The sequence below is a fragment of the Neopsephotus bourkii genome, unplaced genomic scaffold (assembly GCF_033783945.1).
Source record: "Neopsephotus bourkii isolate Nb327-2 ecotype Australia unplaced genomic scaffold, CSIRO-AGI_Nbou_v1 NB_196, whole genome shotgun sequence".
In the NCBI taxonomy this organism is placed as follows: domain Eukaryota; kingdom Metazoa; phylum Chordata; class Aves; order Psittaciformes; family Psittacidae; genus Neopsephotus; species Neopsephotus bourkii.
The window spans coordinates 6,683,222-6,698,485 of record NW_026900709.1 but is presented as its reverse complement, the minus strand read 5'-3'; the positions used below and the strand labels follow the sequence as shown (position 1 = coordinate 6,698,485).

Below are 15,264 nucleotides of genomic sequence, written 5' to 3'. Positions count from 1 at the left end.
ACAACAGTGCTTTTGTATAGTTTTAAAGACAAAAGCAAAACTTCACCTGATAGAGCTAACGGCCTCTCATGACCAGGCCTCTCCTCCTAAAGTCTAAGTTTTGTAAACAGAAATGCAGATTTTTCCACCAAGTCTCCTTACTTTTATTTGGGCTTGTGCATATTGACAATAACAATTTACAGTTTTCCATATGACTTTCTACTGATGCACTTCTCAAAACAAGAGGAACTTGTGAGAAGGTAAACTCCTGCTAAAAATACCTGCATATTCACTGCTAGCATGTGCACTCCCATTAACGATGTTGTACCCACAGCATCTAGTTTATGGCATATTAGCGTGCTGTGAAGCATCATATTACTCACTGCTTTGAGAAATACTCTGATCTATTGCACTGTTTTTCTAGCATCTGAAATGTATGTTATGAAATGCAGGAATCTCTCCTCCTTTTCATTTTACAGCTGTATTTGCTCAGGACCACAGAAGACTTACCAGTTGGCATTACTTACACTGGAGAACTATCTCAGAATGGGAGAATAAAAGAATGAAGAATGTAGAGGGGAAGGAAACAAAGGAGGTACAAGAATCCCACAACACTCCATCATTAAATGTGGCCCAGAAGATCAGAAAGACCTGAAGATCTGGTCAGCACACTAGCCCAAAACTATTCCTTCAGTTAATATTGCCACCAACACTGGACCTTGCAACAGGCCTGCACTGAGAAGCCTTCACAGGAAATGGAAAAATACAAAAGCAAAACTAAACATCCTACCAGGGAAGCCGCCCAGACACCCACACCATTGCTTCACTGCAGAAGGTCACTGCAGGTAAGCTCTCTACTGTTTGTCTGCTGAAAGCACCTCCTGCCACCAAACGCACAACCTACAGGTCCTGAAAGATTCAACTGCAGGTAGCTGGCTGGCTCTTGTAGGAACACTCACCTCCCTATACCAAGGCTCACACTGTTGGAGAATTCACCAGCTCAATGCAGCACAGAGACAGTGAGAAATACCCCTGGAGCCCTGCTGATGCCTACAAGGAAACACAGCAGTCAAGGTGCTGCAGGAGCTCAGGTAGGCCCTGGAGTTCAGAGGCAGACTAACAACACATGTAACACAACCATCAGGGCCATGTTCTCAGTGAAGACGTCTGTCCACTGTTGATTATACTCTTTCATGAGTCTTCTTTCCTGGCAAGAAAGCCCAGACTGTACTTTGATGTGGTTACAGTCACACTTCAAACTGAGTTTGGCAACTGGCTTGCAAGTTCAATCCTAGGCCCTTTGCCCCAGCCATGCCCCTGAAGCCAGCAGCAGCACACTGTGCCTAACAACTCACAACAAAACTTCGCATTATTCAATGCCCATCTCCTCTAGGAAGACAAAACCAAAAAAAGCCACTTTGCTTGCCTTCTTTGCTATTACGAATGACTCTCCCCTGATATTTTTTTTCCTTGCATTTGTACCCTAATACCATCTCTTGAGTTTTGCCTAGCAAGTGATAAGCTTCTGGGGCCTTCAAGTGCCTTCCAAATGAGTACTGCAAATCCTCATTTCACTAACCTGCTGAATGAAGTGGGCAATCTAGCTGTTGCCATGTTCCCCACAGTGCCCGAGGCAGACCTGCAACTGTGCTACCTCTCAGCATTATCAATTTAAAGCTTTATGCCAACCATAGAGAGAAGAATGCTACTAACAAGAAGGGAATTAACCATAAACCTGGAGGAACTAGAAGGCAGGAGGAGACAAAATGATGCGTCTTTTCCATCTTCTTGCATTAGACGTACATCTTCTTGTATCATAGTAACTACGAGGCTAAAGAACAAATCACCTTTGAGGTATCTAAGCACATACGGCTCCCCTCAAAGTTGGCAGACAGTCTTCCTAAGTGAAAGGAAACATTAAAGTGTCTCTTACACAATGCCTTAAACACCAGGAGAGCGTAAAGCTGTTCCTGTATATTGTCAAAGTTCATCCTGTGTTAAGTACTTTTGTACAAAGACTAATAGAGGTGATATTATTACAAAAAATGATGTTCCTGGTATTTTATTCTAAGTCTTTCTTTTTTTTTTTTTTTCAGTTCTTTAAAACTCAAATCTTATGTAAAGAAATTAACTTCTAGGTTCAACTACCTTTATTCCATTTGTTAATACATAAAGGGCATGACAGGCATTGATCTTCTCAAATCAATGGACTGAAATTGCTACACTGGCTCTTTGGTGAAAGGGTGATTAGAGTGCTAATTGCTATGCAAGATGATACTCCAAAACCTTTGCGAGCATGGATTCTACTCAGGAACCACATAAATAATGGCATCACAGACCACCTTAACCAGAGCTGCAGTATTTCCCAGAGGAAGAGGTGTGAAACTGGCTGCACATACATCTTAGACTGGATCTCTCACATCCAACAGTAAGACACTGATTCACTGAAGTCAACAGGCCGCATGAGGGCAGAAGCCCACCTGGAATGATCCACCATGTAAAGCTAAGATCAAGACCCGTAACTGCTTAGAAGGCTGTAACCATGAAATCAGCGGCAGTGAAAAAACAGGAGGTGAACCAGGAAAAGGCAAAAGCGGTGGCCCATTTCAGAGCTCTGTGTCAGACAGGACAGAAGGATTCCTATTTCAAAAGTATACAAACCAAAGTCTATTTTTCAAAGTGCAGCTTTATTGCAAACTTAGTTTGCTCACTGAAAAACGTTACGTACTCACTTTCCAAGGAAGAGTCATCAAGGATTATACAAAAATTGAAGTCTAAGTTGGGGAAGAGAGTTGCTATCCTAGGCTGCCTTAAAGGAACGCAGGTAGGTACATAACGACCCTTGATTTCAAATGGGAATTACGGACCTGTAGAGCTTTTCCCAATTTTGAAATACCCTGACTAAATCAATGCCCAGATTAGGAGCTGGGTTCTGTTCCCAGTTAGACCAGTACAACCTCACAATGACCTTGGACCAAAGAGCTCCTCCATAACTCATACCAACGCGACCAAGCAGTACTTGACTCTCTGTTCCTCTGTTTCCTTCCCCTCACCCCCTGCATTTGCTAAGAAAGAGAAATGTAACGTGGGGCAAATAAACCCTGCACTAGCTGCAGCTTCTTTAAAGTTTGGTGGGCACAAGAATGATATTAAGACCAAAGTCCTGAAACCAATTTACAGAAATTAACATCCTCTAAAATGACATGAATAAAGAGGCAGATTAAAGAATTAACCATTTGGTATACTAATTCTCCACTCTTTTTCAGCCAGTCATCCAAACACATTTAAGAAGGTATACGGACGCAACAAAATTCATTTGCAAATCAAACAATTGTCTCCTCAACAAAGTATGGGGAACATAATACAAACATAAATAAATGCCTTGGCAGATCTGCCTCATTTCACAATACCACTGGGCATTCCTCAATCAGCAGGACAATCACAAGCAGGATTTCATAGGCTTCAACTTTTTACATGATTTTAAAACATTTAAATGTTACAAACATATTTAAATCATCACTTAAAAATATTCGGCTTATATTATTAAGATCTATTTTACCAAGTATGAAATAAGGACTTCATAACAACAGAAGCATGAAAATCATTTTTGTTTCCTCCACCCACATAACACTTGCAATTTCAGAAAAGAACATATGCATCATCCATACTCCTTTGTGTTTAAGGAGGAAAAACCTTTGAAGAAAAGAGGGACAGAATGATTTCTATGATAGTAAGAAGACACAAGACCTATCCCATCTAAATTCTGTTCCTTAGCAAGACGGAGGAAGAGGTTTGGGTCAGAGATTCTGGTGTGGGCCTGACTGCTAACAAAATGAATTTCTATAGCAACTTAACTTTGTTCAATGAACCCTTGGCTCAAATGATTTATTAGGCCTCTCTGTTACATGTGCTTGGTAGCTCTTAATTTCCTGAATTAGACTTAGAATACATGCAGGTAGGATGTTTTATTGTAAGGTAGAATGAAATATATCAGTAAGAGACTGAAACGTGGGATTTTCCATTCTCTCTCATCTGCATCTCAGAAACAAAGAAGAGACTTGCTACATTAAGTAGGAGCTACTTTTACAGTTAGAGTACAGTAGCAAGTTTGAGCCCTATAAAGTCACAAGCAAGTTCCTTTTTCCCTTTTCTGATAAAGAGATATAACTAAACACACCTCAGGATTTCTGCTGTTGCTATCTCTTGGATTAAAAACCATAAAAATCTAAAAACTAGTGAACTCCTTTCTTTAAGAACTGAAATTACTACCAAAGAGTCTGAATACTACCTTTAGCAGGTGGGCAGTAAAGGCAAAACTGTGCTGCAGACAGAAGGGGTTCCTATCTCTCTATTTTGATTTAGTGATTTCTCTTTTGGTTAGCCATGACTGCTGATAGGTACTTGCTAGTTCCTTACATACATTCAGCTTCCCATAGAGAGTATCAAATCCTACAAGTGCTGAAAAAAATTATATGGCTCCCAGTGGGAGGAAAACTATCCAAAAAAAGTTTCAGTAGCTAGATATAACTTGAGAAGTGCATCCATTGGAAACTTACCAAAGGGTCTGACCTAGACTTGTGTGGATGGGCAGAATACCAACCAAATTCTTCCTGTTTCATCTGGGAAATACCTGTCAGCCTGTCAGGCAAGGAGTTCTTGGACAAACCCACACTCGAAAAGGCAAATTATCAGTGCTACAAGGCCACAGTAATTCAGCAAGGGAGGGAATTTCCGCACAGGAAGCTTCACTCATCTTCACTTCTGATCTATTTAAATCCTTCTGGTTTAATTTCTCTTCTTTTTTTTTTTTTCCCCTGGGCTAACTTTGTATCAGCCTTCAGATATCTGGGCACCCAATCAGCTGCTCCCCTTGTTGCTCAATGAATTAAAAATCATCACAACAAAACAAAACCAAAAAACAAAACACCCCCCCCCACAAACCAACAAAAAATCAGCATGCAAGAACAGTGACCAGTTCTGTAAGGGGACAACTCCCACTTCTTCACCAAAGGCAGAAAAGGAACTGCTGCTCCCTGCACCCCAAACACACACACGCACACAGAGGAGGTCAAGAGACTATTTTAAGAAAATGCCAAACTCATCTTGAATCATGACCTTGATTTAGGACTTCAGTGCAGCATTCTCAAATCAATGCGTGCAGCCAAGTTTTCCATGCCAGATGCTACCTTTGGAAAAGGGTAAATTAAAAGCAAACAAAAAAACAAGAAACTTCTGCCCACTGGAAAACTTTCTACCAAATGCTAAAGGGATGGCAAGCACTGATCCAAACCCTAGGGAACAGTAACATGCATCAGTAATCTGAGGTATCTTTCTATTTCTAGGTCTTACTGTTAAGATCAATTGCATCCAGTAACTGTGCTGTATCCTTAAGGAATTTTTGGGAACGGTGAACCTGCCTGCAAGAAATGAGCACCGGTGCGTAACAAGCACATGTGAACGCTACAGCAAGGTTCACAGAGGGCTAACCCTGGTCAGTATTGAAGCAGGGGTTTTCTTCTCAACCCCCTCTTAAAAAAATGAAAAGGAAGGGAGGACAGAAAAAAAATAAAGAAAAAGGAAAAAAAGGAAAGGTAGAAAACACAGGTCCCCCATCTACCTGCACAGAGCCAGGCAGACAAGCTCAGCTGGAGGTGGTGAAGGGCGCAGATGCATTATTGGTACTGGTAGCGGTGGCACCAGTCACTGCGAAGCCCGTGGGAGGAGCTATGGAGCTGTGGCTGGGCTGCAGGTCCTTGGGGATGCCACTGTGGGAGCTCAGCTGGTGCCCAAAGGCTGCGCTGAACTGAGGGAGCTGTTGTTTAGGGGAGGTGGAGGCCAGGAGTTCAGCGGAGGCAGGACCCATGCCACTAAAACTGGTCTGCGGTAACCCCGGGAGCACACTGGAGCTGTTGGGGGTCACAGTGGCGAAGGCAGGCTGTGTGGTCTCTGAGTGCGAGGTGGTAGGTGGTGTGGACAGGGAGGTGGACAGGAGGTGTCCATCTGCACCAAGAAGATTACTAAACGGAGAGGGGTCCCCAAGATTGACAGGAAGATTTCCCCAGTGAGTTCTGGGGTTGACCACCCCGCTAAGTGGCACATCCAGCTGAGTTGGGAGTAAGTGCTGTGCCATCATGGGCATCTCTGCTGAGAAGGTAGCTGCCAGGTTATCACCAGAAAAGGATGTGGTGTGAGGGGATGTGATATGGTCACTGTAGGGAGACGGCACATGCTCACTATCATAATGGCTTCCATGGGGTGAGGAGTGTGAATGGTCACTGCTGTATTGCTGTCGTGAGGTGATCAGGTCATCTGCCTTGCTCAGCAGCTGGGCAGGGTGGGGCCTCTGGGAGGCATGGCTGCCATCATGAAGTCCATGAAACTGTCCTGGGAAGGCTCTCTCCCCAAGGCCACTCTGGCTTATCAGAGTGGCAGAAGTAAGGCCAACGTTGGCTGGGGCTGAGAACTGCCCCTGGATCTGCCCTGCCAGGGGCGTAGGTGGGTTGGACAAGGTAGCAGAACGGAGCAAGTTTTCATCCAGCTCCAGACCGGAGAAATTATCATGTACTATACGCCCATTCAACAGCTCGCCCAGATCCGTGTTAACCTCTCGACTCAAGGACTGCATTCCTGGAGCTCCAGCACCTGTAGAGAACACCCCTATCCCTCTATCTGACAGCTCCTGAACTGGCACACCATCTGTCTGTGTAAGTACTCCAATGGTACTCAGGCACTCAAGAGAAGTCACAGCCTGTAGGGCCCGTTCCAGTTCCTCAGCCTCTTCTGTGGTTGGAAGGAGATCTCCGTTTTTACCTGCAGGAACAAGGACACACAAGTTAGCACACTCCTCTCAGGTGAGGCCAGCACTGGCACTCTGAGGCTGCAGATGTACAGACAGTTCAGAACAGAGCAGCAGAGTACGATAACCTTCCAGAATGGCTTGCGGTACACAGAAAATTTCATTCACCTGTGTTAACTAGATAAGCAAAGTAAAAAAATGAGAAATTACACCTTCCTCTTCAATGGAACTCCCTCTCTCCACCCTCCTCTTCCACTACAGTACAAGATACCTCCCCAGCTTACTAGACCTAACGTAAAAGCACTCGAATGAGATTTTCTTCAATGCTGCAGTAACACAAATAGTCCACAAACTCCCTCCTGTTTACCACATTACAGCCTGGACCTGAAAAGTCACACAGTCAGTATTATTTAGGTTAATTTCAACTCAAACAGTCTGATGTCACCTTATATCAGAAAATGACCAAAGAAATCACATGCCCCGATGCTGGGTTGTTCTAATTTCTTTGTTGTATGTGATAGATACTAAGCCTTAGAATCCAGAAATTCAAGTACAGTTCTGATCGAAAGCTAGTTTCAAAAATGTATTTAAAGATTTTATTCTCACTCTCTTCTCCTTTTATCAAAGGCCAACATTGACTGTGATTCCAGCCCCACTCGATGGCAGAAAGATGCCATTACGGAGAATACTCTTGATTAAACTGCAACACTGACAGGCAGTAAAATTGTAAAATGAATTATTAAAATCCTAAACCAATTAGGATTTTCAGAGCAGTAGTTCTAAGAGCAAGCAAGAACTACACACACCAGCCTTCTTAATGTTGGCTTCCCTTCAGAGCTCACAAACAATAAAGCAAATGCACACTTCCTTGTCTAGAATTTACTACCTCTGTAGGAAAGCAAGCAGCCCCTCAAAATGAGCTTTAGAAACACTCCCTTTTTCAGTTCACTGTGTTCACATTAGCATAAAACGAAATAAAACAGTACCCTCAAAGAAATCAAAATCTTGCAAGTCATCGGGCAGCCGTGGCAGGACATCAGAGAAGTCCTCCTGATTCAATTCCAAGTCATGTGGAATGTCTGTGATTTCATTGGCGATGTCATCAGGCAGCTCATCGGCACTCAGCTCTGGCGTTGAGGGGCTCCTAGACAGAAAGTACCATTAGTCCCCAGTGTTCAAATTGTGATTCCTCCAAACAAGTACTACAAATGCATATCCATCTATAATGGGTGCTTCCTCACACCTTTTGTTTTGTTTTTCCCTTTTTCTAGGAAAAGAAATGCTTTTATAAGGTTTCTTTAGGAAGCTTGTTAGCCTATTGATTACATAGGTAAAATGCAGCATCAGGAGCAAGACATTTTATCCAACAAACCAAATAAATGCTCAAATCTAAAACACTGACAACACTGAAGGTAGCAATGGGAAATTGGGGCAGGGCTACCACTGACCGTATGTGGGGCATCTCTACTGGCAGTGAGACACTGGCAGGCATGGTGAGGTTCCCTTGGGGCACTGCAGGAGGAATGGGTTTCTGGGGCCGGCGTGGGCCTCGCCTTCTCTTCTTCTTGTGTTTTTTGGTAAGTGCAGGTGGCTTCGTTTTTTTCCTGGGTTTCCTCTGCTGCTGGTGCTGAACTTTACGGGAGCTGTCCCCTCTCAAGAAATTGTCCTTTGGGAATAAGACAGTAACAGTGGGAGCATATCCGGACCATGTATTACTTTCCTTTCTTTTTCCCCCAGTCATTCCACAGACATTCACGTGTAATCCAAGAGAGACTGCTAGCTTACACCCAGGCACGGTTACAAAAATGAAGTTGTTCCCCTTCTCATCGATCCCAATGGCAAAAATCATAGATCATATTATGAGGTATGCTAAATAGGAGTGTTGCTTTAAATATAATCATAGCAAACCCTAACTAAAATAATTGCAAAACTGTAACCTTTGGCAGTGTTCCTGTAAGTATTGAAGACAGAACACTGTTGTGAAGTAGAGATAATGGGAAGAGTGTGCAGCAGCTGAAGCCAACATCCTCAATTGCCCACTGCCATAAAAGAGTAGGACAGCACTGAAGAAACAGAATTAATGCTGTATGACTAGGGCAAGGTTGTGGGTAAACAACTAAGGCTTCATTGTTTTTGAACAGCAATCACTGACCAATGAAAAAATGAACCAACCATCATCAGTCTTCAGGAGTTTTATGTCTAATGCCTTAAAGGAGGAGCTACACAGAAGTGGGTTTGTGATTTATTCTAAAAGCTTTTTCTGGAAGGTGGAAGGCATAAAAGGAGAGCAGAGAACATCATCTTAATTTCCATATTCTCTCAACTAGTAGTAGGCCACTGCTTTTCCTCTGGGATCCACAGATCCCTAAAGGAGGTTAAAGATAAATTCTAATAGTCACCAACAGCTAAATAAAGTAGTAAACCCATTATTTGTATGCCTGTAACTGCTATCTACACTTCCTCTAGAAAATATTTTGGGCCCTATGTACTGAGACTGCTTGAGAAGCAGTGTTCTTACCCACACCACACTCATGCTATATTCAGATCCAATGGTCAGGAGTGAGCCCAAATAAACTAACCACAGGATCTCTCACAATGATTTTCTATTTCTCGATTCAAGAGATGAATCAGATTTCTTCCAGTGAAGGGTATTCTCATGCACGTTTTACTATATCCTCAAAAGTATGTAAAAGGTTTGCACAACATACTTTATACTAAATGGGAATGTTTGGCATGTTGTACCCTCTTAGGAGAAATAAATGGAAACAAGCTCTTAAGCTGATAAACTTTCTAGTTGTCAAGCAAGAGTTCATAGAAGGACTGGGGTTAAAACTCCTGATCATCCCAATATACAAATATATACATTACAGTTTTGGCTTTGTACTTACCATTTTTTTGGCATGTTCTTCACACAGAGGTGTCTGATGTGTAATGTCAAAAACTGGCACAGAGCACTGCTGACCATCCGCAAACTTGGCTGTGCAACTTGAGAAGAGCTGCTGAGAACGGTTCAATAAGATATCTGTACATTTCTGAATCAGGAATAACACAGAAGGCAACGATGGAGGAATGCCCTTTGATTTATCAATCTGATGAAGATCAGAGCCTTCAACTCTACCTGTCCATAGATGCTATTTTTAATGAGTACCTTAACTTTGTTATGCAAGTTCAAAGCTAGGTAAAGCTTAAACCCAACTTTTAAAGTGAAAAACTGCATAAATGCAGAATCTCTAATGATTTTATTATATATTGAGATAGTTTTACAGAAGCAGTCATTTCACTAATGAGTTCTTAGCAAAAAGAAGGCTTTTCCTGGAGTTTTAATCAATACATCAATAGAAACAGTTGGAACAGTGTAGTCAACAGGGCTATTTCCTTACAGACTAATGACAATCCATACTGAAACATTAAAGAAAGAGTATTTCTTAATTCAGTCTTTTAAGGTACATTTTTGGCATTTATCTTTAGAGCACAGACAAAGAAGTTTCAAGATCCTTCCTGCTCCTCTGAAAAAAAGATGTGCAATCAGACAGAAAGGTCAAGTAAATCCAAATGTAAGCTTGCTGAGATTTCCTTCAGAAAAACCCCTTGCAGGAGTGAAAATGTTTCCAGACTTACAGCAAATCAAACAGATATTTCATTGTGTTTTTTCAAACAATGTTAGAAGCATTCCTTCCATCTTGAACAGCCCTCACACCTCAACATCACTTTGTATGTTCATAAAATGTTAAAATGCAAAAGAAAGGACAAAGAAAATGAAAAACCTTCAGAACAGTCCAGCCATCAGACTTGTACTGATGCATCAGAACCAAGAGTCTGTTCATGTTACGAGAAACAGTTTCCATTGAGAAGGAAGTGCAGAGGGGAAAAAATAAGGGTAAAATCACTAGTCCTGACTTCTCTGCTTTATGCACACCAACAAGCAAGACCATAAACAAGAACAAAAAACCCCAAGCCAAAACAAAAAAATCAGAATCATGAGGCAAATCCCAAACACAGCTGTACACCATGGTGCTCTCAGAGAGAGATTTTGAGCTGCTCTGTAGACTACTTCTAAGGAGACTGCAAAAATTAACCAACACAAACAAGGCATCTGCAAACCAAAAAGGCTGTAAAGGTGCTGCAGTCTGATAGCTACTGGAACAGCACTAGTCACTTATAAGCTCCAACAAAAGAACTCACTCCAACAAAAGCACAATTCTTCAGCTAAAACCAAAAAAGACAGTCTGCAAAATTCTTAAGTATTCCAGGTCAGAAGCCTGCCTGCTTATAGCCTTCAGAATCAAGCCTCACATCTAATGTGCACCCACCAAGAAAAGCTTACAAAGGTAAAATGATGTGACCATAAGAGGCAAACCACTTTATCTCCACTGTCTACAGACTCAAATCATGGAGACAAATTAAGAGTGATGATGAGACACTAAGAAACAAGTATTTGTTTGTGAAAACTATTTGGCAATGCAAAAACGTAACAAACAAACAAAAACCCTACAACAGAGCAGCACCCATGCCTGAATGCAACTCCCACACTGTGTTAAGAGGATACGCTGAAAACAATGCCTGGTAAATGGAAGGGCCTTGTTAGTGCACTGTTCTCCCTTCGAAGTCCCACTACAGGTTGTTGGTTCTGCATCTCTCTGCCTCACTTGGCTTGTGCTGGAAAGAAAAGAAACATAGAAGAGTTCAGAAACAAAACCCCAGGCTCAGGTGGTTAGTTAGCAAAACTATTGCACTGAATGTGGCACAGAGGGATGAAAAATTATAACACACATGTGTGTCATGATTCAGATGGGTGCACGCTATTACCAGATTCTACACAGGGACAGATGTCAATGACAGGCGAAGGCGTGACTGCAGTAACAGAATTATTGCTTATTTCACAGGGCCTTAATTGTAATGAAAGGTGCTGTGTGCTACTACCATGTAAATAGTACAACACCCTGCAACAGAGCTAAGGACAGCAGAAGGTGAGTTTCAACACAGGTGACCCTTAAAATGAGGTCAACCTCTAGAATACCATGTATTGAGTATGCCTAGATGGGCAGTCAGGTGCACTTCCAAGCCTGTTCATAGATCAAAACATGCCGAGCATCCCCAGAGCTTACATGCAAGCATGTGCTCAGACAAACTTAGACTGATCTCTGGAGTGGTAGAGCCTGACTGTGCTCAACATGGGTAAAAGCTCTCCTTCAACAACGTGCTACAGCCCAATCCACCAGCAGGTGCCCAGAGCTGAGTGCTCCCTCAGCACAGCCTCAATGCTCTAAGCCTGAGCTGCAAGCAGGCGACCAGACAGCAGTGTGGATGAGTACTGTAAGCGTTACACAGCTTGCTTGGTGTTGGCCTGCTTTCGAGGCATTTGTCACCTTCATGTAGACAAAGCTGGCAATTCCAGGGCTGACTTTCACCTCTGTACACGTTGTTTTCTAGGTTGACAAAAAGCTGTCTGCAGCCTGACTGTTTTCCTTCAGCCACTTCTGTCATCGACTGCACTTTGACTGAGCAAAGTTTTAGTTAGCAATATTACTCTTGTGCAAAATTTCATAACTGAAAAGACTGTGATTACTCAAATTAACCAGAGCAGTGATGACTAGCATACCTGGCTTTGTCAGTCTACCAAAACAACATCATCTTTTTTTGCGTAAGAGAAGGCAAAAATAATGGAAAAAAAAACAACCAAAAACCACACAAAAACCCAAACCAAACAGCAAAAGCTTGTCAATTCTGGCAGGGTTTTGCTGTAGTTTAAGTTTGAAGGCATTTACACAACTTTGTAAACTAGCAATATACCTCTGTATTACACCTCTGAGCACCTCTTCAGCATCATCCCACCTCCCCAACAACAAACCCTCCAACTTTCAGGAACCACAGCCTTCTGTCCAGGAACAAAAGCATCCCATAACCAGAATATACTCTCAATACCCTATTCCAGCCTGCCTCTCATGTTAGACTCTCCTACCCCCCCAGTCACACATCCTGTCAAGCAAAATCACAACAGCAAAAGTATGCTGCTGATACCCCAGACATAACGCCAGGGTTCAGACTTACTCTGCTCCTGCACAAACATGAACCAACCAACTCTCAGTATGCTGAGAGCTGGAGGGATGTTGACATTATCTAGAAATAATTCCCACAGAAGGTAACCTTCAGAGCTGTTAGAAGATATTCGTTCTGTTGCCAGGTTTCATTTAATGTTAGATTGAGTTAAATCTAACAAAAAGCATGAACCGAAGCTTGATTTGCTGGGAAGATAATTAAGAGCAGGTACAGACTTTTCAGAAAAAGCTGTCTGAAAAACAAAATCTGAATTGAAGCAGTGACCTGCAAACCAGACTGCACACCTTCTAAAGAACCGGCCTTAGTAAAGTACCACGTATTTGACGGCAGCCAAAATACATAGATTAATTCACAAGAATAAATTTTAGCAGGTCGCTAACTTGTTTTGTAACATTTAAGGACTCGGACGCCGGCACTGCTGAACAAACAATCCACGTTTTAAAGCACAAAGCTGAAGAATGCCTCTCTTCATGGAAAGCCCTGTATGCCACGTTTATTTTACTCCACTGACAGGCATTTATGAGGATTTTCTGCCTTGTGCATGCCTACCAGTTTCACAGTTCAGCGTTTCAGCTGCTGGATATTCTGTCCATCTCCACCCTGTCCAGACCCCAGGTTACTGCAGTCACAGGGGAAGGTCTAACCTGGTACGAGCACACGTAGCTCTTCGGAGTTCTTGTATCAGTTGCCCAGTACGCTCCGGCTCTCTGCTGGCCGCCTGCAGCAAGGCTTTCCGGAGTGTGTGCCGGCATTTCTTCTGACGAGATTCTGCCCGCTCCAGGCGGCAGAGGTGCTTGTATTTCTGCTGAAAGTAAGTGCAAAGTCTGGTCACCCTGGAACTCCTGTCATCTGCATTGTCATCACCGCACCTAAAGAAGGGGAGATAAAAACAAATAGGCTTTAAGTACTTTTAATTTCTTTTTCCCAAGGAAACTAATTTGTCATTTTAATAGATTGGTTAAGTTGGAATCCATCTTCTAGCTCCACAAACACCCAAAGGCTGAAATCAGGCAGGGGTGCATGAGAAATGGTAACAGCAGGATTCCTTTTGAATTCTAAAGGTACTTGCCCTTCTTAGTATGTCATTATTAGAGATTACATCAATTCATCATGAAATCTGACACATTTAAATGTCTGGAGCCTGCTGTTCAAAAAAAATCTATACTGTTAACCTTTATTTACTGTAAATGTCTCAGCAAATGAGACAAACTCTTAAATCAAAGTGCAATTAATGGAGAGGACAAGGGTGGGGAACTATGTAGTGGAAACTTATTGAAGAAAGGTCATGCTGGAAAAGATGGTCAAATATTAACAAGTACCAAAACTGCTTTTTCCAATTGCTCTTACTGCTGCAGGTAGCATATTCCTTTCTTAACCAATATACACACTTAACACACCTAGCAGTTGATACTGCTTTCCCCTTGCTGCAGAGTTACAGCTGAGTTACAATACAGCCACGGAAAAGAAATGCACATTTAACTCCAAAGGCATTGAGGGAAAAAATCAGACCAACACTAAGCAGCAATCAGATGAAGTCTGATTCTTTTCAGTCCAATTCTTTGCCTGCTTAAGAAAGCCTTTTCCCATTTATCTTGGCTTTCTGTATGTCCAGGTACATATCAGCAAGACCATCAAACCATGACAACACATTCAGTTAAATGAAGTAAAAATCATGTAACAATAAAACCATCACTAGGACTTGTTAAAACAACAAGACCTACGAAGCTACCCAGATGCCCTCCACAACAAGAATTCCAGTTTGTAGAATGATTAATTTTTGCTCATGGAGCAACAAAGAGCATGCAGCGAATCTAAGCAAAGCAGAGTTTGTTCAGTTTTTCCTTACAGATCAGAGAAACTTTCTGCTAACTTCCTACTTGTGAAACAAAGGAATGGCAGGGGGAAAGAACCAAACCCAAACAAATGAAGCAAATTAAAAGCTCTTAGGGTTCAGACTGCAGAACTTGGCCAGTGACACTGAATGTGCTTACATCCAAACCTGTGCAAAGTAGACCCCAACTAGCTGATGATAGAAGAGATGCAAGATACCAGCCACGATATTTACTAAATAAAGCAAGATCCAGAAATGGAGGCAGCACAGCTGTCCCTGAAAGGCACTATGACTAAGACCTACTTCCCTTTCAGGAAACTTATTCTATTTACATGCAGGCCAAATATAAGAGACTGCATCCATCTCCACTAAGGCTGTCCACAAAGACTCCACAGGAGCAAACACTGCCTTGAAACAAACACATTTTTATATAATGTTATCTAAAGTCAACCATACTACATATTTTGTTTGTTAAAACAGAATACAGGTAATTTTCTAGAAGCATAAATTACAAGTAATTAACCTCTGCAGTTACGTGCCTAGCAACAAACACAACGTTGTCAATGGAAAGATCTTGGATAGCAAGAATGGCCACTGGGAA

General features: G+C 42.2%; 1 protein-coding gene across 4 annotated transcripts in view; it reads right to left on the bottom strand.

Moving 5' to 3' along the window:
• Positions 1-15,264, bottom strand: part of INO80D (INO80 complex subunit D) — a 45,254-nt gene that overhangs the window by 6,522 nt on the left and 23,468 nt on the right. For 2 of the 4 annotated variants that reach the window (XM_061378269.1, XM_061378273.1), the window contains exons 7-12: positions 13,477-13,701; positions 11,322-11,431; positions 9,664-9,797; positions 8,224-8,441; positions 7,762-7,919; positions 5,597-6,789 (exon numbers count right to left, since the gene is read on the bottom strand). In XM_061378269.1, the coding sequence (XP_061234253.1) occupies positions 5,621-6,789; positions 7,762-7,919; positions 8,224-8,441; positions 9,664-9,797; positions 11,322-11,431; positions 13,477-13,701 (2,014 nt within the window). In that variant the 3' untranslated portion in view covers positions 5,597-5,620. Of the gene's footprint in view, positions 1-2,647; positions 6,790-7,761; positions 7,920-8,223; positions 8,442-9,663; positions 9,798-11,321; positions 11,432-13,476; positions 13,702-15,264 lie in introns of those variants that run through there. The other 2 variants (XM_061378263.1, XM_061378282.1) reach the window with 1 other exon arrangement.